The sequence below is a fragment of the Polypterus senegalus genome, chromosome 13 (genome assembly GCF_016835505.1).
Source record: "Polypterus senegalus isolate Bchr_013 chromosome 13, ASM1683550v1, whole genome shotgun sequence".
Taxonomy (NCBI): domain Eukaryota; kingdom Metazoa; phylum Chordata; class Cladistia; order Polypteriformes; family Polypteridae; genus Polypterus; species Polypterus senegalus.
The window spans coordinates 159,908,138-159,932,969 of record NC_053166.1 but is presented as its reverse complement, the minus strand read 5'-3'; the positions used below and the strand labels follow the sequence as shown (position 1 = coordinate 159,932,969).

The 24,832-nt window shown below is 46.9% G+C and overlaps 1 protein-coding gene across 4 annotated transcripts in view; it reads left to right on the top strand.

Annotated features, from left to right (window-relative positions):
* myh11b (myosin, heavy chain 11b, smooth muscle) overlaps positions 1-24,420 on the top strand; it is a 77,990-nt gene extending 53,570 nt beyond the window's left edge. For 3 of the 4 annotated variants that reach the window (XM_039775315.1, XM_039775312.1, XM_039775313.1), the window contains 15 exons: positions 2,345-2,489; positions 2,737-2,943; positions 3,036-3,140; positions 3,556-3,708; positions 7,566-7,814; positions 10,651-10,863; positions 10,946-11,158; positions 13,708-13,869; positions 14,056-14,184; positions 14,821-14,909; positions 15,033-15,156; positions 15,300-15,508; positions 15,737-15,845; positions 18,856-19,028; positions 24,167-24,420. In XM_039775315.1, coding sequence (XP_039631249.1) covers positions 2,345-2,489; positions 2,737-2,943; positions 3,036-3,140; positions 3,556-3,708; positions 7,566-7,814; positions 10,651-10,863; positions 10,946-11,158; positions 13,708-13,869; positions 14,056-14,184; positions 14,821-14,909; positions 15,033-15,156; positions 15,300-15,508; positions 15,737-15,845; positions 18,856-19,028; positions 24,167-24,302 — 2,416 coding nt within the window. In that variant the 3' untranslated portion in view covers positions 24,303-24,420. Of the gene's footprint in view, positions 1-2,344; positions 2,490-2,736; positions 2,944-3,035; positions 3,141-3,555; positions 3,709-7,565; positions 7,815-10,650; positions 10,864-10,945; positions 11,159-13,707; positions 13,870-14,055; positions 14,185-14,820; positions 14,910-15,032; positions 15,157-15,299; positions 15,509-15,736; positions 15,846-18,855; positions 19,029-19,984; positions 20,018-24,166 lie in introns of all 4 variants that reach the window. The other variant, XM_039775316.1, reaches the window with a different exon arrangement.
* Positions 24,421-24,832: the final 412 nt, after the last annotated feature.

Genomic DNA, 24,832 nt, shown 5'->3' with positions numbered 1-24,832 from the left:
CTCCTGACATCGTGGGACCCATGAGCAAGACACTTCGCCTGCCTGCGCTCCGACTGGATGAACCAAAGAAGTGTAACCAGTTGTATCTAAAATGGGGTGAGAAGTCAAGCAAAATGACTCCTTTTATTGGCTAACTAGAAAGATTACAATATGCAAGCTTTCGCGGCAACTCGGGCCCCTTCTTCAGGCAAGGTGTAATTATTAATTGCATAATTAGTAGTGTAATTAGTACTCGAGTAATTAGTAATTACAACTTGACTGAAGAGGGGGCCCCGAGTTGCCTTCAGAGTTTGCATATCGTAATCTTTCTAGTTAGCCAATTAAAGGAGCCATTTTGCTTAACTTCTCACTACACCCATAATGGCTAACACGCTACAACACCCTAATGCAGGGGTGTCAAACTCCGGGCCTGGAGGGCCGCAGTGGCTGCAGGTTATAGCCCTGTTTTTAAAGATTCAATCCTCTGAATTGACTTTTCATTAAATGACAGCCAAACAGAAATGAGACGTGAAACGAGCCGACAGATGACCAGCTAAATCGGGACTTCAAACTCCAACCAGTTTCTTAATGAGAAGCCAGTTCTTGCTGTTAATGGCTCATTGCTGTTTTCCTTCTGCCACAGCAGACCTTTCCAAAACTGTTGATATTCTATTTTTTCTAAGAACACCATCAAAATGTTTTGGTGACCTTGGAGATCAGCCTCACTGAGACCCTCACCTTTCTCTATGTTCAAATTATGCGGTTAGCTAGTGATGTGGCAGCTTGTTTTGTGTCTCATTATTGTTTGGCTGCTAATTAAGGAAAAAGAAACAACTGAGGGATCTGAGACAAGTTAATTAAAACAAAGGCAAAAGAAGTTAATTAGCCGCAAAAACTGGCCACTAATGAAGAAGATGGTTAGAATGAAAACCTGCAGCCACTGCGGCCCTCCAGGACTGGAGTTTGACACCCCTGCCCCAGTGCTATCTGAAATGTTGTAAGTCACTTTGGAAAAGGCATCAGCCAAAATAACAAGAAGAAGAATTCAGTGACCTTGCTGTGAAAATCCCTTACCATTCCATGCATCTCTGTAATGAAGTGTGAGAAAGGCAGTGCGGCGTTAGTGGTGAAGGCTTTTTACTCTGTGACGATGCGGGTTCTACACCGTGCTCCAGTCTTGCATCTGGGAGCCCTTGAACCCAACACCGTCGGTAATGTCACCAAGGAGCTCGCAGTGAGGCACAACAATGGAGCAAGGGGATGGTGTACAAAAGTGCCAAATGCTTTTATTAAAACAACAATCAAAAACAATGTTCATATTAAATAAAGTGCAGTGCTTCAAAAGTCATTCAATAAATAATCCATAAAAACAGAAGTGAAAAGTGGAGGTTAAAATAAAACCGCGAGGTCAAAACAATGCAGGAAGCAGTCTTTTAAAAACAAGCCCGGCGACTTCTTTACCTGTCAGCTCCCCTGCTTCTCCCGTCTGGGCTTCTCAACAGGGGAGTCGCCCTACCTGCAGCTGGCTTGCTCTGCCTACTTCAGCTGATCGGATCGCCTCACCGACCCCTGGCTCCGCCAAACAGTGACTTGGGATCCCCCAATGACCAGGGCTCTCACGCTGGGGAATCCACGTCCCAAGTCCCGAGAGTCATCCACCTTCTGGTCACTCCCTCTCTTCACTATAAACTCAGCGGGAGCGACCACTACGACTACTCCCCGGATGTCGGCCCAACACCCAGGCTCCCTGCTCAGCTGCACGCGAGGCCTGCGCTCGCTTGCTCTCCCGCACCGACTTTCTCCTCCTGCTTCCTGCCTTCTCCTGCAACCTCCGTTTCTTTCTTTCAGTCTCCCCTTCTGCCGACTCGCGCTTCTATTTATGAAGAGGGGACGTGGCAGTCATGGTAATCAGCAGCTCCTGGGAGCAATTGCGGATGCGGGCCGTTTCCCACCTGTGCACTTAGGCGAGAAATGCCTACATCACAAACTCCCCAGGAACCGCTTTGGCCACACACCACCATGCCCCCTCGCTAAGCTGCGAGTACGGCGATTATTTATTTTAAAAATGACCCTTTAACGGGAGCTGTGGACCTGCTATACCACAGACTCCAAATCCCGAGCTTTTCAGTTCAAATCCCTGCTACTGGTGCTCCAACTGTATAAAAAGAAGAAATGTAACCCAGTGTAACCTTAAATGTTGTAAGTCGATTTGGAAAAAGGCATCTGCCAAAATAATAATAAGTAAGAAGAACTCCGTGACCTTGCTGTGGAAAATCCTTACAATGCCAATCCATTTGCTGCAGTGTCATTTCAGAATTCTATGACTTTGCTGTAAATTCCTTACCATTCCGTGCTTATCTGGCAGGGCGAAACGTGAACAAGAGGTGACCTTGTTAAAGAGAGCTTTGGAGGAGGAGGGCCGCACCCATGAAGCTCAGGTGCAAGAGATGCGGCAGAAGCACACACAGGCGGTGGAGGAGCTCACCGAGCAACTGGAGCAGTTCAAACGGGTGAGTGAGGGTCTTAGGGGTCCTGGCATCCGTCAGAATGGGAGATACATTGTGTTTGATACCATTTGTTAAACTTTTCTTAACTTTTTTCTCAACTGAGTACGTTTTTATTGTTAAATTTGAAATATTGTGTTACATGACCCACCACCACCCACCTCCTGATTCTTGGGTTGCCACACATCAGTACAAATACAGGCGGCTGACTGGTGTCATCGGATCCTGACAAAATGTCTTCTTTTCTTTCCAGACAAAGGTCAACCTGGACAAGGCAAAGCAGACCCTTGAAAAGGAAAACGCAGATCTGGCCGGGGAGGTGCGCTCGCTCGCGCAGACCAAGCAAGAAGTGGAGCACAAAAAGAAGAAACTGGAAGGCCAGTTGACAGACCTACAATCCAAATTCAATGACGGCGAGCGGCAGAAAGCCGAGCTGGGCGAGCGGGTCACCCGACTGACTGTACGTCAAAAGGACTTCTCATGGTTTTATTGGTTGGATGAGGATATTGAGGTAACACTTGGGGCGCTGACTGGCCATCTTTTTTTGTGCAGACCGAGCTGGACAGTGTCACAAATCTCCTTAATGAGGCTGAAGGCAAGGCCATCAAACTGAACAAGGATGTGTCCAGCCTGAGCTCCCAGCTACAGGACACCCAGGTACGGCTGATGTGCCCCCTTCTGAATCTGCCTGAACATTTCTCTGTTAGATCAGATGCTTCTAACGTTAGAAGCCATTATTATAGACAGTCGGGTTCTTCTTGGTTCTGTCTTGATGTCACCTTTCTTGCACTTTCCTGGAATAGGAAGACATCCTGGCTCAGGGTGGCTTGTCACTTTTGGTCCATCTTGCCACTAGTTTTCACCTCTCTGGTCATTTTGTCTTCATCATGTGACAGTCATTTATGCAATTCCAGACATGTTGTTATTTTTGGTCTAAGAGGTTGAGCAGCCCCCCAGTGACTCCAGTGTATATCATGCTGCTTGGGCCCTCATGGGTCATATGGAGGTGCTCACAGTCTGCTGTACCTGCCCCGTTCCTATCTGTACCCTCACACCATCTTCACTTTTGTAGGAGCTGCTCGCCGAGGAGACTCGCCAGAAGCTAAACGTGTCCACGCGTCTTCGCCAAGTGGAGGATGAAAAGAACTCTCTGCAGGAGCAGCTGGATGAGGAAACGGAGGCCAAGAGGAACCTGGAGAGGCACATCTCCACCCTCAATGTGCAGGTCAGTCAGAGGGGAGGACATGTGGGATGGGGTCTACCAGCCTGGAGGTGCCCTGGTGCAAGAAGTTCAGGATGGCCTACCTGTCATTTTGTTGCATGGAAATTAGGGAGTTCAGAATAATTCAGAGGCCACGGGGTGCTAGAAACACACACTTGTTCAGAGTTAGCCCCCGTGGTCAGAGAGCTCACTTTGAAACACTGGGTGACATAAAACATACAGTAGCAGGCTTAACTGCAAATACCATACATTGCATCAATGTTCATATTGCTTACTACACGTCAATATTGCTGCTACTTCTTTGTCTTTTCTTTGCACAATGTCTTGTTTGTGTTTTAATTTTTAATTTAAATTTAATTCTATTTTTAATTTATTATTTGTATTTCATGTTGTTAGACTGTGGACTCTGAGCTTTGCAATTTCGTTTATCTGTATACTTGTATATAGATGAGATGACAATAAAGTTCGCTTTGTCTTTTAAATTGACTTTAAAGGACATTGTGAGGTGTTAAGTAAAAGCCCCTACTGCCCTCTAGTGGCTTTTTTGCTAAATGTTGTACCCAAACTACTAGGAATGCCTGAATTGTGTGTCACAGCTGACTAAAGGGCCAATGACGTGACACCATCTCTATAGCAGTTATTATTGAGGAATGTACTCTGTTGCCCCCTGCTGGCCAGTTCCTTTTTAATAAATTACAGGTTCGGCTCTGAGCTCCTTTCTTATTGTCAATGGTGATGGACAGGTTGACAGACGAGATTAGACAGGAGTCCCCGTGGTCTGTGATGTTTGCTGATGACATTGTGATCTGTAGCGATAGTAGGGAGCAGGTTGAGGAGACCCTGGAGAGGTGGAGATAAGAGAGGAGAAGAATGAAGGTCAGTAGGACCACCAGGACAGAATACATGTGTGTGAATGAGAGGGAGGTCAGTGGAATGGTGAGGATGAGGAGAATAGAGCTGGCGAAGGTGGATGAGTTTAAATACTTGGAATCAACAGTACAGAGTAATGGGGAGTGTGAAAGAGAAATGAAGAAGAGAGTGCAGGCAGCGTGGAGTGGGTGGAGAAGAGTGTCAGGAGTGATTTGTGGAAGACGGGTATCAGCGAGAGTGACAGGGAAGGTCTACAGGACGGTAGTGAGACCAGCTGTGTTATATGGGCGGGAGATGGTGGCACAGGAGACAGAGCTGGAGATGGCAGAGTTAAAAATGCTAAGGTTTACGTTGGGTGTGACGAGGATGAGCAGGATTAGAAATGAGGACATTAGAGGGTCAGCTCAGATTGGATGTTTGGGAGACAAAGTCAGAGAGGCGAGATTGCGTTGGTTTGGACATGTGCAGAGGAGAGATGCTGGGTATACTGGGAGAAGGGTGCTAAGGATAGAGCTGCCAGGGAAGAGGAAAAGAGGAAGGCCTAAGAGAAGGTTTATGGATGTGGTGAGAGAGGACATGCAGGTGACGGGTGTGACAGAACAAGATGATGAGGACAGAAAGGTATGGAAGAAGATGATCTGCTGTGGCGACCCCTAATGGGAGCAACTAATGGGAGCAACTGAAAGAAGAAGAAGAAGACAGGTTGCTCGTGACCAAGAGCTGACTGACGTCAGTTCACTTGCTGTTTCATTTGCTTTCAGTGAACGCCATTGTTCAGTACTTATATAAAAATGGGATTACCACCAGCCTGACCCTTGAACCCTGGTGTGCAGATACCACATCATCTGTACAAAACCATTGCATTGTGAAGTATTAAGTAAAAAGCCTCTAGTGGATTCTTAGCTTTGTGTCATCCCCACCTACATGGGAGGCCTGAATTGAGCATAATACATGACTGATATTAGAGATGGTGTCTCTACAGCAGGCATGACTGAGTTATCTGCTCTGCTGCCTCCTGCTGGTCACTGCACTAAAGAGTTTATATTTCACATTTGCTCGTGACTGAGGGATGGCTGGTGTCAGTTCAGTTGCGGTTTACTCTTCTCCTAATGTACTCCGTTGTTCAGTCTGACATACACTCCTTGTGCTAAAGGGCAGTCTAACCCTTGAACCCGGGTGCACATTAAGTGTACACAGCAGTCTTAAACTACATTGTGAAGTACAGGTAGTCTTCTGCTTATGATGGGGTTGCGTTCCGAAAAATCAGATCACAAGTCAAATCAATCATAAGTCACTAAAAGTACTAAGGGTTCTGTACTCACAGCCTACTTACGCTAAGCCTAGCCTGCCCTATTTCTGTGGCAATTGTGATCAGTAATGCACTTAATTTGTTAATAAACTAGGGGGCTCTGCGCCCGCTCGCCCACCCCCGGGTTTGGTTTACCGGGTATACAATTTAAAGAGATTGTTATTTTCGTGGGAATTGTTACATATGCATTATTTTTCTCAATTTATACTTTAAAACTTTTGTAAAAACATTATTTGTCCTTTATGTCCGGCCCCGGGTGTGGTTACATTTTTCTCGCAGGACGTATAACGCTGCTCGTGTTGTGAAGGGGGTGCAGCTGGATGCACGCCAAGGAGATGCCGTCAGATCATCTGCTGTCTTTCTGCTGCTGGCGAGCTGTGTGTTGTTTTTGTTGCGCTGCACGTCGATCATTTGTTGTGAAGAGGAGGGGCTGAACGCACGCTAAGGAGAAGCGGTCAGATCATCTGCTGGCAACCAGTGTGTTCTGCTTGTCGCTTGTTGTTGTTTTAAGAGCTGGGGGCACATGATGTCTGTCTGCCAAAAGCAATCCAACAACTGCGAGGTTAGATGTCCGTGAACTTGTTTTAAATGTTGTCTCACTGCCTTGTCTCACGGGACGTCAAATTGTCTTTCGAGAAGATCACGTCTCGTCTCCCTCCCAGGATTTTTTTTTATAATAGAGAGATTGGGTAATATTTTAACAAAACACTGTGACACGTGAGTCCAAAAGACGAGTCTCCATACTTTAGCAAAACCAGCTTTATTCAACTTGAAGCAGAAACGGCACGGTTATTTATTGTAGCGGGGATCTGCCACTCTCCTATACACCGACATAGCAAACGGGCAGAGTGGGGGTCAAGTCAGTGGCCAAATTATGATGATCCCTGCATCATCCATGGGCAACAGGTGGCAGCAGTCAGCTGGCATATCTGTGGTGCTGCCAACCTGTGATCACGCTGAAGCACGATTGCCACATCTGTGTCATTGGCCGAGGCAATTGCGCTTCAGCTTCTCACCCCGTTGGAGGGGGTCTCAAAAGAGGTCAGAATCTTAGCTTTGTACAAAGTGACTGTCTAAGCAGAGCTCAGCCAGGCGGGACAGAACGTCAGCATTGGTGTGTGCTGCCCTGGGACGGCGGCGAACATCAAAAACCTGCAAACTAATAGTAGGACGTTCATATCCTTCTGTTTTTATAGTCACTGAAGCGGGCCGTGGTAAGTCACCAGGGTAAACCGCCGTCCCCCAGCTACATCGTAACTTTGAAAGTCATAAGTCGCACCGTCGTAGGTTGAGGACCATCTGTATTAAGTAAATGCCTGTACTGCCCTCTACTGGCTTCTTAGCTATGTGTTGTGCCCCCCATGCATGACTGGGGTGATATCAGGCTCCTCCCACATTACTAAGATTGTGCTCTGCTGCCTCCTGCTGGCCAGTACATTAAACACACGATTCTATCATTAATGATGGGGAATGGCTGACGTCAATTCAGCTGCTGCGTAACGGGCTCCAAAAAGGCCCCACTGCACACTAGCAATGATAATGTGACGCGTAGACATCAGCCATGAAAGGCACTATATCAGTTTTCCTGGCACTCTCCATGCTCTTTATCCCATGCTCTCCCAGTCTAAAATCTTAAGGGGTGCATCAACATGGACTCATCTCTTTTTTGCTTGTCCCACAGTTGACGGATTCCAAGAAGAAGGTGGAAGAATTCGCCGGCACCGTCGAGCTGCTGGAAGATGGGAAGAAACGGCTTCAGCGCGACCTGGAGGCGGCCACAACCCAGTTTGAGGAGAAGGCCTCCGCATACGACAAGCTAGAAAAGACAAAGAACCGCCTGCAGCAGGAACTGGAAGACCTTCTGGTGGACCTGGACAACCAGCGGCAGCTGGTCTCCAACCTTGAGAAGAAGCAGAAGAAGTTTGACCAGGTCTGGTGCCGGTTGTGTGTAGTCTCACTGTCCTTCAGACTTCAGCTTTTTTTTTTTCCTCTACCTGTAGACTCTTCTAGAAGGATTCCATCTTTGCTCTCTCTGTCTTGCTTTGCTTGAACTCCTACTGCCTTCCAATCTCCTTCTCTTCTCCGTTTCACAGTCTTCTTCACTCTAATGCCAGACTCATGTCTAAAAGTAGAGGTGAAGAAGCTGAACATCTAAGTAGTGGCCATCCGTACACCCGTGATATGCCAGCACAGATTGCCCTGGTTGCCCTCTGTGAGCAAATCAATGATGGTTTAGACTCCAGTCCTTCACATGCAGCATACGCAGAGTATTAAGCTCACTGAGGTAATGAGAGGCTTGTAGTGCTCTGGACTTCCAGTAGGAGGCGATGTAGCAGCCTCATGTGGGCCCCCATTTTACAATCATTTCAAAACCCCCTCATCTACTCCCTAGAGTCTCTGTCTGGTTTTGACACTGTGGCGTCACCTTGTGTCTTTTACAAGCTCATCCAGGGTACCTGAGTGAGGACTCTGCTGCCCTCTAGTGCCTGCTGATCTAAAGGACCTCCTTCTGCCCTTTGGAGGCTTGTATAACAAATCACAATGGCTGACACTAAGTAACATCATATTCTGCCACCTCCTGCTGGCCGTTGTTCCATATTACTGAGCGTTGAGGGAGTCCTCGTGTCAGGTCAGTCACTTTGGAAATGGGAATGGCTGTCCCTCTACTGGCAGCAGAGCTAAACGCTGACACGTGCAAGAAAGGATTTCACTGTACAAAAATGACCCTGTAAACCAAAAACACGGTCAATGGCTGCCCACCCCTTACACCAGCCGCACAGAGGTCACCTCAGGTCTGTGCAGCAGGCAGAAACTGCACTGTCAAGTATTAAGTGACGGTCTCTGCTGCCCTCTAGTGTACAGGGAGGTCAAAGTCTTGTTTGCATACCGCAGGGGTTCTCAAAGTCGGTCCCACTTTGGCTGCAGGTTTTTGATTCATAATCTGTGACAACAGCTGATCACACTGATCTCATTTAATTAGCCGATTATTATTTTTTAATTTCATTATATTTTGCCCTTTCTATCTGTGCAGTTTGCTCCCTTCATTGTATCTTAACAATGACAATTAAAAACAAGCAGAGCAGACACCCAGGAAAACAAACCGAATCATGAAAGACTGCACCTACTTTGTCAGCTCCACTAATTAGTAAATAATGGATTGATTAAAGAATTAGAGCGCCTGACGAAGCAGAATGAAAATCAAGATGAAAATATTGTTATAAAGGAAAAAAAAAAATACAGTATTCCCGTATAACTGCTTAGTACATTTTAATATACCGTATATACTCGTTCTCCCATGGAGAGGTCGGGACTTGATTTTACCGTAGAATTTCTGGTATTTTATAATGTCGAATGTGGAAAACTCACACTATTGCTCCAAGAGATTATGATATGCTAATCCCCGCCCACCTGAGAGTCACCACGGAGACGCGGCCTTTTGTTTCTATGTGGGTGTGGCAATGCGCTGTATCAGCGTGTGCTCCTAACCTCTCTCTCTCTCTCTCTCTCTGTTGTGCCTACGTGACCACACGGTGATACCCCAACTATTCCAAAGCGACGTTTGCACTGTTTTGCGTTTTTTGCATCTATCCCCCTCATACACCTTTTATCGTAAGAGCATCCGTTATCTACGATGGAGGCTTCGATCAGAAGAAAATATGAAGCTGGTTTTAAATTAAACGTCATTGAAGTGGCGAAAGAAATTGGTAACTGCGCTGCTGCCACAAAATTCGGTGTGTCTGAGAAAGTGATGTGACATTGGAGGATGCAAGACGAAAAAAATTTGTCGCATTTTTGATCATTTTATGATCGATTTTTTTGGGTTTCAACACCCAGCTTATACGTGAGTACATATGGTATATTTTTTTAATCAAACTTAGTTTTCTAATTTCTGTACAACACAGAATCTGGGAAATGAAGGTTCACTCAATTAGCCCAGGAGTCCAATTAGAAAGAGAGGTTGGTTGGAACCAAAACTTGCAGCCACGGGGGGTCCCCAGGACCGAGTTTGAGATCCCCCCACACACGGCTACTGACTGCTTAAGTATTGAGCAAAGCCCTCTGGTGCCCTCTAGTGTATGTTGAGGTGAAGGTCTTGTATTGCATATATTGACTGGCTACAAACAAAGAGCTGCACTGCCCACTAGTGTACAGTCAGGTAAAAGTATTGTACTGTACTGCATACTGATCCTGTCTGCAGTGACAATGACATTACACCATGAACACAGCAGGCTGACATGATATTATTGGGTAGTACTAGTGTGCTATGGTGGCACAGTGGTTAGCACTGTCACCTAATAGATCCCAGTTCCAGAGTTTAAATCCTGCACCCCACTGCTGTCAGGGCATTGTTTGCGCATTCTTCCCATGTCGGTGTGGGCTTTCCTTTGATATCCTAAAGACGTGCAGGTTAAGCTAACTGGTGTCTCCATACTGGCCATGTCCTGTGGACTGGTGCTCAGGCTGGGCTCGTATAAAAGGCTAAACTGCTCCACACTGCATTAGAAAAGTGTCTGTGCTGCCATCTGCTGGCAAATCAGGGAGATGCAGCCTTTGTGCTGCATTGGTAACCACTTATTCAAAAAAAGTCGAGTGCCCGTTCCAAAGAGGTTCATGGCACTGGTGGTGAAGGCTTTGGCAGTAACTTGAACCAGCAGTGACCCTGAGTCCTCACTCTTCCTTTCGGTGGTCTGTAATGAATTTTCAAGCAGGTTATGGCTGCCTTCTCTTTGCTGCCCCATCTCACCTGGTGCTTTACCTGTCCTTAGATGCTTGCTGAAGAAAAGAGCATTTCGAGCAAATATGCTGAGGAGCGCGACCGAGCTGAAGCAGAGGCTCGTGAGAAGGAGACCAAGGCACTGTCACTCGCACGGGCCCTCGACGAGGCCCAAGACTCCCGAGAGGAGCTTGAGAGGATCAACAAACTGCTGAAGGCCGAGATGGAGGACCTGGTTAGCTCCAAGGACGACGTGGGCAAAAACGTAAGTAGGCCGCTCGGACAGCTAAGGAACTGGTGTAGCTGCAAAAGTCACCATCATCTTATCTCATCTGTTCTGTGTTCAGGTCCACGAGCTGGAGAAGTCCAAGCGGGCGCTAGAGACCCAAGTAGAGGAGATGAAGACACAGCTGGAAGAGCTTGAGGATGAGTTGCAGGCTACTGAGGATGCCAAACTGCGCCTGGAGGTCAACATGCAGGCCCTCAAGGCCCAGTTTGAAAGGGACCTTCAGGCCAGGGATGAACAGAATGAGGAGAAGAAGAGGCAGCTGGTGAAGCAGGTGAGAAACCGGTGGAAAACTGGTCAATGGGGGTCACGTCCTCACGGTGGGTTTAGCAGCACTGCACCCCTGCCTGTTCTCTTGGGTCAACTTGTGTTTGACATGCAGGACCTCTTTACCAGTCTTTTGGGTCTAGTGATGGCAGCAATAAGTTAGCACTATCTGAGACATTGAATGGGGGGTCCTTTGGTCGTTCCACTCTGGGGTGAAGGTGAACAGGGAGCAGACTTCAACCTAGGGAGCAGTTTGAACAATAGACTGGGGTGGGTGGAGGACATGAAATCAAGAAAATGATGAAGATCACAGGACTGGACATTGTGGGGACCGTCGGGCACTCGGAACTTTAGGAGCACATTGTATCTGTCATACGGTCACTCATATCATATGCTATATAGCACCTTTCACACTCCACCCACTCTCTCTCTCTCATTATATATAAACTATAGATATATATATTTATGGTTGAAATAGTTTTACTGTCAAATAATGCAAAAAGTACGCGGCACGCGTTTCGCCCTAATTCTGGGCTCATCAGGCGTACACACTCACTGCACCCCCTCTCGAGAATTGAACCTCAGAACGTATATACAGGGTGTCCTCGGATTACGACACAGTTCCGTTCCTACAACAGTGTTGTAAACCGAATTTTGGTGTAAGTTGGAAAAAAAACCCTAACCTAAGTCACTTACCTATCCTAACACATTTCAAAATCATAATCTAGAACATAAAAACACAACTAAGCCACAGAAAAAGGAAAAAGACATAAATATACTTTACTGTACACTGTACTGTAGTAACAGAAAAAATGAGTGTAAAAAAATCCTTACCTTTATTCTTTCTCACGTCTCAATTTTTTAAAGTTTTTATGGGAGTGAGCGTTGTAAACCCGAAACGTTGTATGTCGAGACATTGTAACTCGAGAACTCTCTGTATCATACTATATAGCACCTTTGACATCTGTCTTCCTATCTATCATATAGTTTTCATATTCCTCTTGTATAGCATCTTTCAAATCTATGCATTTTGTGGCAACTTTCATAACTCAAATTCTACGTGTAACGGTCATAACGGTCGACAACGTCCGCCATGTTGAACTTTCTTATTTATGCCCCCATCTTCACGAAATTTAGTAGGCGGCTTCCCTGCGTTAACCAAAACTGATGTACGTACTTATTTCGGTGGTGTGACGCCACTGTGGGCCGCCATATTGAACTTTCCAACGGTCTTTGTTACTTATGGGCCCATCTTGAAGAAATTTGGTACGCGGGTTCCCAACGCTAACTGAATCCTACTTACGTACATATATACGTCCATAGCCTGCAGCTCGGTCACCGTGTGAGGTGGTGTTGGGTCCCCATCCTAACACCTCCCACGTTGTTGGCTGCCTGCCTATATAAGGCCGTCCGTCGCTCCAGTCTCTACATTCCCTTCCTTGCTTCGCCGCGGGATTCACGTCTCCCTGCTGATAACTACAGCCTTTTTATTTAATCCACGGCTTCTCCACTGTTTTATTGTTCATTTATTACTATTATAGTTATTGTGTAGGTATTTTAGACTTACTTTACATTGTTCAGGTACCCATTTCCTTTATCATTCCCACAGTACCCCCATTAACATGTCTATCGAGGTGATCACCATCGATCAAAGAACTGTCACTTACCGAGTGGTTTCCATGCCCGGAGATACCACCTGCCTTTTCCATTCTCTGTGTTACATATTGCACGGCCATATCAGGCTCACTCTTGATATCCATTGTGTCTTATGTATTGAATGACTGGACAGGTTCAAGGTGTGGACTGATGACGTACAGGAGATAATTAGACTACACAGGAGCACTAGAAGAGTGAAATGCTTAAGCCCTTCACCTATGGGTCTGCATGTGAGTTGATGGCTGCCGCTGAATTGTTCGGTTGTCGCTTTCAAGTGTACGAAATGGCCAAATATTTTACACCTTTGGACAACCGCCAATGCCTCTTAAACATCTTAGATTGACAGGTGACGATTTGAGTAGTGGACACTTTGATGTTTATGAATGTTTAAACTCTCAAAAGTTGGATGTGAAGTTATCGATGAAACCGACTGTATGCTTACAACGCTTGACAGATGGCGAATGTCTCTTCAACACAACAAGTCCTACAAATACTGTCGTCATTGAAACAAACCATGAAACTCAAACCGATTACGACAGCAGCAATCCAAGCTGTGAGATTTGAGACAAGATTACTGTTCACATGGCCGACTGTACGTTACATGCTCAGAGTAAGCTCAGCGCACAGCTTGGTCATGTTACAACCGAGGGCGAACTCACAATGTGGTATACAAAGAGATCCTTAACAAATAATTATTGGGATATTTTCCCTCAGTTTAAAAAGGTTTAATTTTCTTCTTAATAAAAATTTTAAGGCAGTACTTCGCTGTTGCAAAGCGAAGGTATTTTGCTAGTTATTAATATAATTATCAATCCTCAAAATAATAATGGAAATGTAGTCTTGCTGCAGTTGAACACTAAACCAGCTCCCCCATTTCCCCATCGTTGTGTTGCCCCTCAGGTACGGGAGCTGGAGACCGAGCTGGAAGACGAGCGTAAACAGCGCACTCTGGTGGCCGCAGCTAAGAAGAAGCTGGAGAGCGACATCAAGGACCTGGAGGGGCAGATTGAGGCCGCCACTAAAGGACGCGATGAGGCCATCAAACAGCTGCGCAAGTTCCAGGTCTGTCAGGTCACGTTGTTTATCAATGGTGGGCTGCCTTTTGTGGGGTGGGCTCCATTACTCCTTTTCAGTTTTCTGACCTTGTCTGTCTGTCTGCGTCACTGGAGACAGAAGGACAGTGACGAGTCGGTGGAGGGCTCCCATTCCCCTTTAACAGTCCATCTTCTGTTTGTGATACAACCGCAGGGCCAGATGAAGGACATGCAGCGCGAGATGGAGGACGCACGCAGCGCTCGAGAGGAGGTGCTGGCCACAGCTAAGGAGAGCGAGAAGAAAGTCAAGAGCCTGGAGGCCGAGCTCATGCAGCTCCAGGAGGTAAAGTGGGAGAGACGGGGGCCACAGGGAACTGGGGGGGAATGGCACAGGAGACAGCTGACAAGGACCCACGAACCCTCCGGCATAAATAAAGTGTGAGGACAAATGGGGACTTGAGGTGAGGAGTGTAAAACAGGGCTGAATACCTCTGAGAGCGGGACAGCAGACAAAACAGTCAGGACCCCAGCATGGTGAGCTAGTGGGGGAAGAGGAGGGCAAGAGGAATAATGGCGGCTGGGGCAGAGACGGTGGGACGGGAAGAGTCCGAAGTCCAGGGGGAGCCGACTGGAAAGCAAGGCTGAGGAGGCAGAGGACAGAAGGGTGGACATCAGAGGAGAGTGGGATGAGGTGATGAGGACAATGGCCACATGGGCAGGAGCAGGATATCCAGTCTGTAGGGGGGTTTGGTTGTCAACGGTGGACAGGAGATAAGGACAATAGAAGGGCTGAAGTATGGAGGAGGCCGGACATATGGAGCAAGCTGACAGTTTACAAGGGGGGCTGAGGACATCAGAACAGCTGAACATGACAAGGTTGGATCTCCAGACTGGGAGAGGACATCGAGGCGTGTCGTTCACACAGGTGGGCTGTCAAGTCACTGCACTCCTGTAACCCGCTCATGTTCTTGTACGTCAGGACTTGGCTGCCGCCGAACGGGCCCGCAAGCAGGCTGAGGTGGAGAAAGAAGAGCTGGCTGAAGAGCTGGCAAGCAACACATCTGGAAAGTAAGTGCTAAACGGGGGTCCATAGATGGAAGTGAAGTATCCCATCATGCCATGGGAGTGTTTTTTTTTCGCCATTTTATCCCATCCATCTAAATTGTGCTCTCTGCTGCCCCCTCTCCACAGATCAGCACTGGCTGATGAGAAACGTCGACTGGAAGCGAAAATCTCCCAGCTGGAGGAAGAACTTGAAGAGGAACAGAGCAACATGGAGATGCTGAATGACAGACTGAGGAAAACTGTGCAGCAGGTAAGGGCGTGGCTAGGGGAGGGGCAATCGAGATTTGTGGGTGTGGCTAGGAAAGAGTGCCACAGGGGAATTGGAAATGAAAGCAATGAGGGGAGGCTGGTCATTCTGGTGGCATGAGCCGCGTCCGTCTTTTCTCCGTGCAGAACGAGCAGCTGAACAACGAGCTGGCCACCGAGCGCAGCTTGGCCCAGAAGAACGAGAGCGGGCGCCAGCAAATGGAGAGGCAAAACAAGGAGCTCAAGGCCAAGCTGCAGGAAATGGAAGGTGCAATCAAGTCCAAGTTCAAGGCCAGCATTGCAGCTCTGGAGTCAAAGGTCCAGCAGATGGAGGAACAGCTGGAACAGGAAGCCAAGTAAGCAAAATTTAACACTGCAGGTAGCGGGGCCCCCTGGTGGACGTTGCCAGTACAGGCACCACCTTCGAGTCTTTAGGTGGGCCTGACAAATTTGCTTCACCTATCTGGGAACACAGCTACAAGTAATTTTACATTACTGGTAATGAAGGCCAATGGTAGGGAGATCCTTACGAAAGGCACTATATCAAGCTTAACTTCACCCTCACTGTGTCCAAACCCTGACAGAGAGAAACAGGCTGCAGCAAAGTCACTGAAGCAAAAGGATAAGAAGCTGAAGGAGGTGATGCTGCAGGTGGAAGACGAACGCAAACAGGCCGAGCAGTTCAAAGAGCAGGTGAGGAGCAGCCGGGTGGGGTGGAATGCAGACACACAAGGGCATGATGGGAAAAGGCAAATGTGTCCACTCCAGCTGCATCCAACGCACTTAGCGATGGCCGCTGGTGTCTTAGCAGGGGTTCAGACTTGGATGGAGTGGGTCGGTGAAGGCACAGGCGCAAGGAAGTGGGTCACTGTGGCTGGTTCAAGGAGGAAAGGGCACTGGCAGGGTCAGGCAGATATCGTGACCTCTCGCGTCAAGAGGAGGCCCTTCTTGGATACAGCAAGTCGAATGAATAATAATACATTTTATTTATATAGCAGCTCCTCAGAAATGAAGCGGGCTCGTTTCTACTTCACGCGAATGCGTCGCGACACATCAAGTTGCAGTACCAGCAAAAAGTCGGGGGGCGCAGTGTGCTAAAAGTTGGAATGTGACAACAGAGTCTCTGTTTACTATCTACATGTGATCCTACGAGATCGATGTGCGCGATTCGATGTTTGATGAACGGTTCGATGGGGTGAAGCAAAATGCCGACATACAGATGCTTTTATATTCCCCATCGTAATGACACGATACATTTTAAAAGTCTCATACCATCTTCTGTGCCGTCTTCCTCCTGAACTGACAGCAGCGGCAGGCGACAATCGGCACACCGAACACGTTACAATTATGATACTCCCGCTCTCTGCACATTTAGAATCTTTAGATTTATACTTGATATCACTTTCATGATGAAATGCATTAAAAGTGTGTGTGTTACATTTTACAGATAAGTCGTTAATTTCGTTTAAATAATGATAATAATTACACACATGGGGGTGATACGGTGGCGCTGCTGTCTCACAGTAAGGAGTCACGTCGCTGGCATTCCCTGCCTGGAGTTTCCATGTTTTTCCTGCTGGGTTTCCTCAGTGGGCTCCGGTTTCCTTCCAAAGATATGCAGATTTGGCGACACTAAAATGACGCCAATGTGTGTGTAAGTGCTTGTATTCACCTTACGACGAGCTGATGTCCCATCCAGGGATTGTTTCTGCCTCGCGCCCAATGCTTGCTGGAATGGGCACATCCCTGGATTGATGGATTTAATCATTAAACATCCTTTTCAGAGATGTCCTTGGAATTTAATGGATGTTCGAGGCAAATCATAACACAGCGAAGCCAAACCTGCTCTCACTGTGCTGATATCTCACACTGCCACCTGCTGGATTCCTCCAGATTTACGTAAAGTACGCGCGCAGGTATAAACTGTAAAACGCTCGTGTAGCAGGCGTCACGTGAAGTATAAACCCGGCCTTACAGTGAATTCTGCTTCTCTGATCGTACATCGAGGACACAGACACCTTCTCTGACGTTTCAAATGCATTTCAGTGTTCCTGATCGCTCCGAGAGATCTCGCCAATGCTGGCATTCCTCAGATGTTTCTGTCCTAAAACACCTTAAGGCGCACGTCAAGATACTGCAAAGAAGAGATCGAGATAAAATAAGAGTGTGTGCAGGTGGGAGACCTGGAATGCACTCACAAGTCCTTGAAGTCGTAACTTCATGTGCGTTGCAAAGCCTGTAAAACTCTGCTTGTCTTCAGTACAGCTTTCTTTATTTTGATATCACAGATTAGATTTGAGACGCCTCGATATTCACGAGTAAGCTGCCGTTACGTATGTGACGTTAGTGTGCTCGAGATACCTTGAGATTCACAGTAAGTCTGTTTAGACATCATTGTGAAGTGAGATATTTTGATATTCATTTTACGTTTGTTTAAATATATCATTAGGAGTATTTTAGGTATCTCGATATTCACAATAAAGTCTATGCCAGATATCTTGATAAGCAGTTTTAGGATATCCTGAAATGTATTTGATATGTCGATATTCACAATAAGCTGTTTTTAGATATCGTGAAATATCAAGTCAGTCAGTCGTATTCAAACCAGCTTAGTCCTGAACAGGGACGGGGCGGTTCTGCTGGAGCCTATCCCAGCTAGCACTGGGTGTGCCAGTCCATCACCGGATGACCACCTACCAAACACACACTCGGACCAATTTAGACCCTCCTCACTCACACGCCAGCCTCCTTTCAAATCGCTCTACCTGGCGCCACGTGTTGGAGCGCACCTTGCCTCCGCTTAGCTGGTGATATCCGTTTGTTCAGCAGGCGTCATCATCTACAGATTGTTAAGGAGTAACATTTGACGTTCTTGAGAGAGCGAGATCAGAGCTCCATGTGTTTTAGAGGGTAGCTGGTGGAGCCTATCCCAGCTAGCACAGGGTGCAAGGCAGCAACAAACCCTGGACAGGGCGCGCCAGTCTGTCACCGGACGACCACCCACCAAACACACACTCGGACTAATTTAGGACCACCGATGCACCTGCATGTCTTTGGACTGTGGGAGGAGGAAACCCAATGCAGACACGGGGTGAACATGCAGACTCCACGCAGGGAGGACCAGGGATGGGAACTCTGGGGTCTTAACTGCGAGGCGGCAGCTCAACCAGTGTGCCGCCCATCATGGAGATATTTTGATATTCACATTGAGTTTGTTTATCTTCTCTGTATATTTTAAAATCCAATGAATGTCTGAACGTCTAGGAAGGCAAATAAACCGGCAGCTCCAGACACGAAACACAAAGGACTTTTTTTTTGGAGAACTGGCCCCCTTTTAAATGTCATGCTGGCCTCCTTGTGCCCAGCAGCCCCTGCACCCTCGGCAGACGACCAATATGGTGGGAGTTGAAGTTTCATTCCTCAGTAGCACCGCAACACTGTGGCGCACTTGTGACGATACTCAGATTGCTTGAAGTAACCGCCTGCCTTTTTAAAGTTACTGAAAACGTATCCGCGATGTCTCGTCGTTCACTAGAGATCACCTTGCAGGTATCTCCTAATACAGAGGAGCGTACCTGGAGAGGGGTTTGAAGGGCCGAGCCGAGAGTCACTCTGTGGCCTTTCCTAACGTCCGCGTAGCTCGTCTCCCCCTTCCTCTTGACCCTCGGATTCACCAATGCCAACCTGTCTCCCCCATGTTCAGGCAGAGAAAGGGAACCTGCGGGTGAAGCAGCTCAAGAGGCAGCTGGAGGAGTCGGAGGAAGAATCTCAGCGCATCACTGCGGCCCGTCGAAAACTGCAGCGGGACCTGGACGAGGCAACGGAATCCAGCGAGGCCTTGAACCGCGAAGTCGCTGCACTCAAGAACAAGCTCAGGTAAGTAGCTGCCATTGGAGAGCAAAGCTGTGCCCCCTGGCTGTGTGTCTGGCACACGTTTAACCAACACTGAAACGTGGTGAAGGATTTTGATATTTGAGCTCGACGTTTCAAATCGATTATTACAAAGATGACAGACAGGTAGAGCTCTGCATCAGAAGCTGATATGTAAGGCACTAGATTTAAAATGGATAGACAGATATCAAGGGCACTATACAACTATAACAGAATCCACACCGAGTTTTAAAAATGAGGCCCTGGTGACTAATGTCACCACCACACTTGTTCAGTGTGCCCCCATTTTAACGCTTTGGGAGCCACTGGCCCTACACAGCGTCTCCATTGAAGTTTTTACCTCAAACACTGGGGTCTCTCGCCATTTTTGCTTGACCTTGGATGTATTAATCCAATCTCAGCGACTCAAGAACGATTTGTTTTTGACGAGGCTGCCAGCGGACATCTTTTCTGGCCGGCTAGACCAGGACACTAAACTTGGCAGCCCGACACGGTCAAATGATTCTTCTTACGACGATTGTCTGAATACGATTACGGGACATCCAAAAAGAAAAGGAGGCCCTGGGGTGCGACTTCAGTTTAGTTAAAAACCTTAAGCAATAAAGTGGTCATGGGTCTCTCAGCCACGTGACCTTGGTGGGTGGCGGGGTCTCTCAGTATTACACACTTCAGTAGATGACTTATCATCTACTGAGGGGGGAGGGGTCCCTTTCTTAAAGTCCCGTGTGTGACCAGTAAGACCCATCATAGGCAGGACCTACGCCGAAGTGTTACTGGCAAAGGACATCTGCACGGCTCTGGAAAAGCTCTCCATAGCCACTGAGCCCATCATGCTGCTTCTTGGATGGGATGCTGTGGGTATGACTGGGTGGGCGTGGGACCCTCGGTTTAGCCCCGCACGGCTGAGTACAAGGGGGTGTGATTCTCTGTCTTTGTTGCAGAGGCACAACGGACTCCTCACACTGACTGCAAAGGTACCGAAGCCTTGTGCTCTTTAGTTTCCCTTTCCCTCTCGTCCTCCTTTCTGCATTCTTCTCCGCGGAGAGGGACTGACCTTCCTTCCTCCTTTCTTTGTGCACACCGGCCACTTGGGAGATCCTTTCCAAGGAACTCATTTTGCAGTTAAATGAGTTAAGATTCCTGCTGGCTTCTCTGGTCTTGTGGATGGCTTTGTCCCCTCCTGGCCGACGGATGGCTTGATACTAAACCCCGGGCCTGCTGACCTCCACATCGGTGATCTTTCTGCATCTGATCGACTAACCCAATTAACGATATGAGCTAACTTGTCTGGATTAGCCAGTGTCTTGGATGGGATGAGCAGGACAACACATCTCGCCCATTGCTGTGCTTCAGGTGTCCCCCATAAAAATGCTGCACTGAAGACTGAAAGGTCCCAAAGGTGCTGCTCCCAAGTCAAATCTGTGTGTCCTCGTAGCTGACAAGACGGTCGCCAAGTGTCAGTGCTTGTCGGTAAGCTAACGGAGTGGTGGATCCTCGGCGACGCTCTGTCCCTCACCACCAGGACCCTTCCTTTGGGAAGTTCTTATCAGATAGACAGGTGGTACTGACAGAAACATTACAAATATAAAACAACAACAGACCCCCTCAAATATGCAGCAGAAGTCAAAAAAATACTACTGAGTGAGGCACTACAGACGGGTATCAGCATAGCTACGCATTTCTTGACACACTTCTGCTGAAGTTCTTAACGATTGTGTGTCGCAGAGAGCGTGTGCAGCATTGTTCAAAATGGCCGTCAGTTTTGTCTTCATTCTCTGCTCCACTACTACCGCCAGCGGGTCCAGGGGGCTTCCCAAAACGGAACCTGCCTTCTCAATCGGCAGATGAATTCAGTGGCCATCAAAGTTACATAACAGGACTGTAGTGAGGTAATCGGACGACGTCCTCCACTTGGCGAAAGGCGATACACTGGTGAGGGCATTTCCTAAACTCTACATCTCCTTTTATAAACTTCTAGCAGCTACAGGTGCGTCCCTCTGCTTTGTATATGGGGTCATAATCAGGAGGTTCCCATTTATAAATGTTGCCTGTGCTCAGCAGAGCTGCCCTCCTGACATCCCCTCTCCCCCCCAAATCAGTGGAAGGGATAAATGGACACCATCTCTAATGATCATCCAACGCCATTTGTAAAACAGAGGTGGCTATATTTTACCAGAATTACGTGAGAGAAACCAACATTTCTAATTTGCTTCACTAACCAGAGGATTCCACCTGCTTTTCATAAGCCAGCCTATCAGGACTGGGACATCTACCATTCATCTCCGCTCCATCCCCAAGATCCAAGTCAAGCAATCACGACTGGCACTAAAATTCTGACTTCAGTATCGATGCCAGCTTTCAGACCTCAGTAACCCCAGCACTAAAATGGTTCCAAAGCAAATCACGGAAAACTCCAAACTCCTCCGTCTTACTCCGGGCCTCCCTGGTGCTTCACTCCACTTCCCCCTTGAAACTCAGGTCATGTCAAAGCAGTAAGGGGTAGGGGGTCTCATCAATAAGGATGGGGGTCTGTTCCTCATGAAACTCCAAACACAACCGAAGCAGATAACAAGTTAGCAGATGAAAATGGAGAGCAATGTGGATGTTTATTTCCAGTAGCGTTCCATTTTAAAAACTGGGTTTGCTGGTATTGTTTCAGTACCGGTTCACTGCAGTATACACTGTTGTCCGCTCTTTCACATTTCCTGAAAGGTTTCCAGAGTTGTCTGATCACCACATTAAATTTCACATTTTATTTATTGTCCAACACCGAATCCCAGTGGATTTAATTTGGTTTACCGATCAACAGAAAAATAAAAAAAGAGACTGTAATGTCAAACTGAGATCTGAAACAGATCTGTGAGAAGTTCTTTATAAATAATATAGAACAAAAAACAAAACAAACAAAAAACAATCATATCACGTTTTCACCCCCTTCAGGTGAGTATTTAGTCGATGCACCTAACATTTCTGGGCTGAATAAGCCATCATATACAGCACTTAGTACAGGAATCTCAACAGTAGTGCACCATCTGTTGAAATCAAAAGTAAAATGCAGTCAAATTCTACATGCATTGCAAAATACATTCCAACAGATGGCGCACTACAAATGTTAAATGCTGAATACACCCAACACAGTTCGATGTGTATCTGTATGTAAATAGCATATAATACATTATATTGATACCCAACTTGCTCCTGCACCGGAAGTTAAATGGGAGTTTACGGTTTCACTCAAGTTCATAATTGCGTCATTACTACTCTACAAATGCATGATCAGGCGAACTGGGTTTACCGATTCCAGCAGAAACCTAAAATGGCTTGCAGCATGTGGGCCTAAATTCCTAACAGTCTTCCTTGTCCCTGATTCAGACGCCCTTTTTGTAGGATTCTCTTTGCCGATTCGATCCTTTCGAACTACCCGTTTAAGTGAATCAATCCTTTTGATTTGTTCGGTTCATTTCCAGGATGAGATGCTGGCAGATATGTGAAGTTCGAGGGGGTTCCCCGCCCCGTTCCCCTTCCCTCTGATCACAACCTGCATCGTAAATACATACTGTAATTACTCATACATTATTTTGTGCGTATATACATAATTGTAATTGTTATACAATGATACCGTGGTATACGTCCGCTCTGGAATACGACTCGCGCGCTACCCTCGTTTACTTCTCTCAAGACAAAGCCACGACTGCCCACGAGCGTCAGTACGCCAGTTGCTAGCATTCAGTGAACAACCCGCGCTATAACACTGTGACTTTTCACGTTATTTTGTGCTTCTTCGCTTAAATTTAAACTGATTATTGAAAAGTATGAAGGTGGCATGTGTATCCGGGACTTGGCTGCTGCATACCGTATGCCGAGAACGACGGTATCCGCGATTGTGAAAAACAAAGACGTTATTAAAAAGTAAAGTGAGGTGAAATTTTCTTTTATTTCATCTAATTGCTTATGTATTTATGTATTTTAGTATTAAGTAGTGTTTAAATTATTTTATACAACCCCATCAATGTACAGTATAATATGACAATAACAATAGGATATTTTTTCATAGGAACGGATTAATCATTTTCCCTTTATTTCTTATGGGAAAAATTTGTTTGGTATGCGTCCTGTTTGATATAAGTCAGAGGATCTGGGACGGATTAAGGACGTACACCGAGGTACCACTGTATATGTATTGTATATGATTAGTTACATATTTTACATGCTGATAATTCCCATGATGTTGTCCTGTTTCAAAGCATGACGACACAGTTGAGGTGAAGTTACAGAGCGAGTGAGAGTCGTGTGCCTCGTTCTCGGGTAATGATTTAGGCTGAAGTCAAATCCTTCAGCAAATGACACAAGCGCAGTGCAGTCAATGAGAGATTAAAAAATGTGTGCTAAAGTCGAAAACAAGTAATTGTTAACAATGAAGAGTCATATTTTTATAAGGTGACTCATTGGTTGAACGTACAAAGCCACAAGTTTTAGTATTGTTTAAATATTCCGTTTAAAACAGTCCCAATAATGAACTGTACAAAACATCCCAATCCACTGTGAATGTGTCGCTGGTGCTTTGTGCTTGTATGACGAATGACCGAATCATCCGCGACAGAGTTTACGTTTGGCGATTTCGATAAATTTGAATGGAAAAAGAAATGAGAAGTGAAGCGAGTCGAGATTTGTCATTCAGGCGCTTCCTGCACATCCCCTTCTAAACATCCATCAAGCGTCAGCGCTAACATCGTGCAGGACCCCCACTGAGATCCACTGCATTGATGCTTGCAAAGCGAGTCGTACGCATTCGCTAAAAAGTCGCCGACTGTTTCAGATTTTCTACGGTCCTGTCATCTGTGCTCCTCATCCTCGTTTTTTTCGAGTCCTTTCTTGTTCATCCCTTTTGAAGCCTGCCCATCTTTAGTTTCATTACGATGGAAGCAGACATGTTTGGTCCCCGATGACGTGATGTTTGCTGCCTCTGATTCACGGGTGAGGGACAGCAGACCCCCCCCTCACTGGAGCGTCCCACACCTTCCAGAAAGGTCCGCTTTCTCCCCGTGTTCGACTTCGGCTGTACATTTGTGAGCCACCCTTGCTTACAGTAAATTCGTCCTATTGTTATTTCCTTCTGGTCACAGGAGAGGAAATGAGCCATCTTTTGGGGGTTCCCGTCGATCAGGAGGCCGGCGTGGAATGGCCGACAACGCAGAGGGCTCAGACGAGGACGCCGATGTCCGCGACGGGGATTTCAACGGAACCAAAGCCAGTGACTAAGCCCAACAGAGTCCTTTGTTTTATTTTCATTTTTTCTTCTGTTTTAAGATTGACACACCTGAGGGAGGCGCTACTCAAATCACCTTTCATATCAGAATTTAAAAAAAAAAAAAAAAAAGCTGTTAAAAGTCACAAGCACATATTCTCCACTTGTCAGCACGGGGCAACCAGAGCAGCCCCCCACAACCGCTGCCACCACTGCAGTGTCCTGAACTGGGTGAAGAAAGGTCTGCCTGTCTGGACTGCAGTCGCACTTTGCTCACCCTTAGCCGGAGTTAAAAGGAAAGCTGTGTGTGTTCCGACTTTGCGATTTCAAGCCACTATAAACCCCTGACCTCTGGTGGGTGTGGTCATTCTGTGACACCTAAAAGAGCCCCCCCCCCAGATTAAGTCTCACAGGAGTCAACAACACCATCAACCTGAATGGGCCACACTAGACTGCCCGGCTCCCTTGCTTCTTGGTTGCTGTGCACCTTCTCTCCTCAAATATCGGCTCTAGACTTGGAACCCATTACTCCTTGACAGTGCAA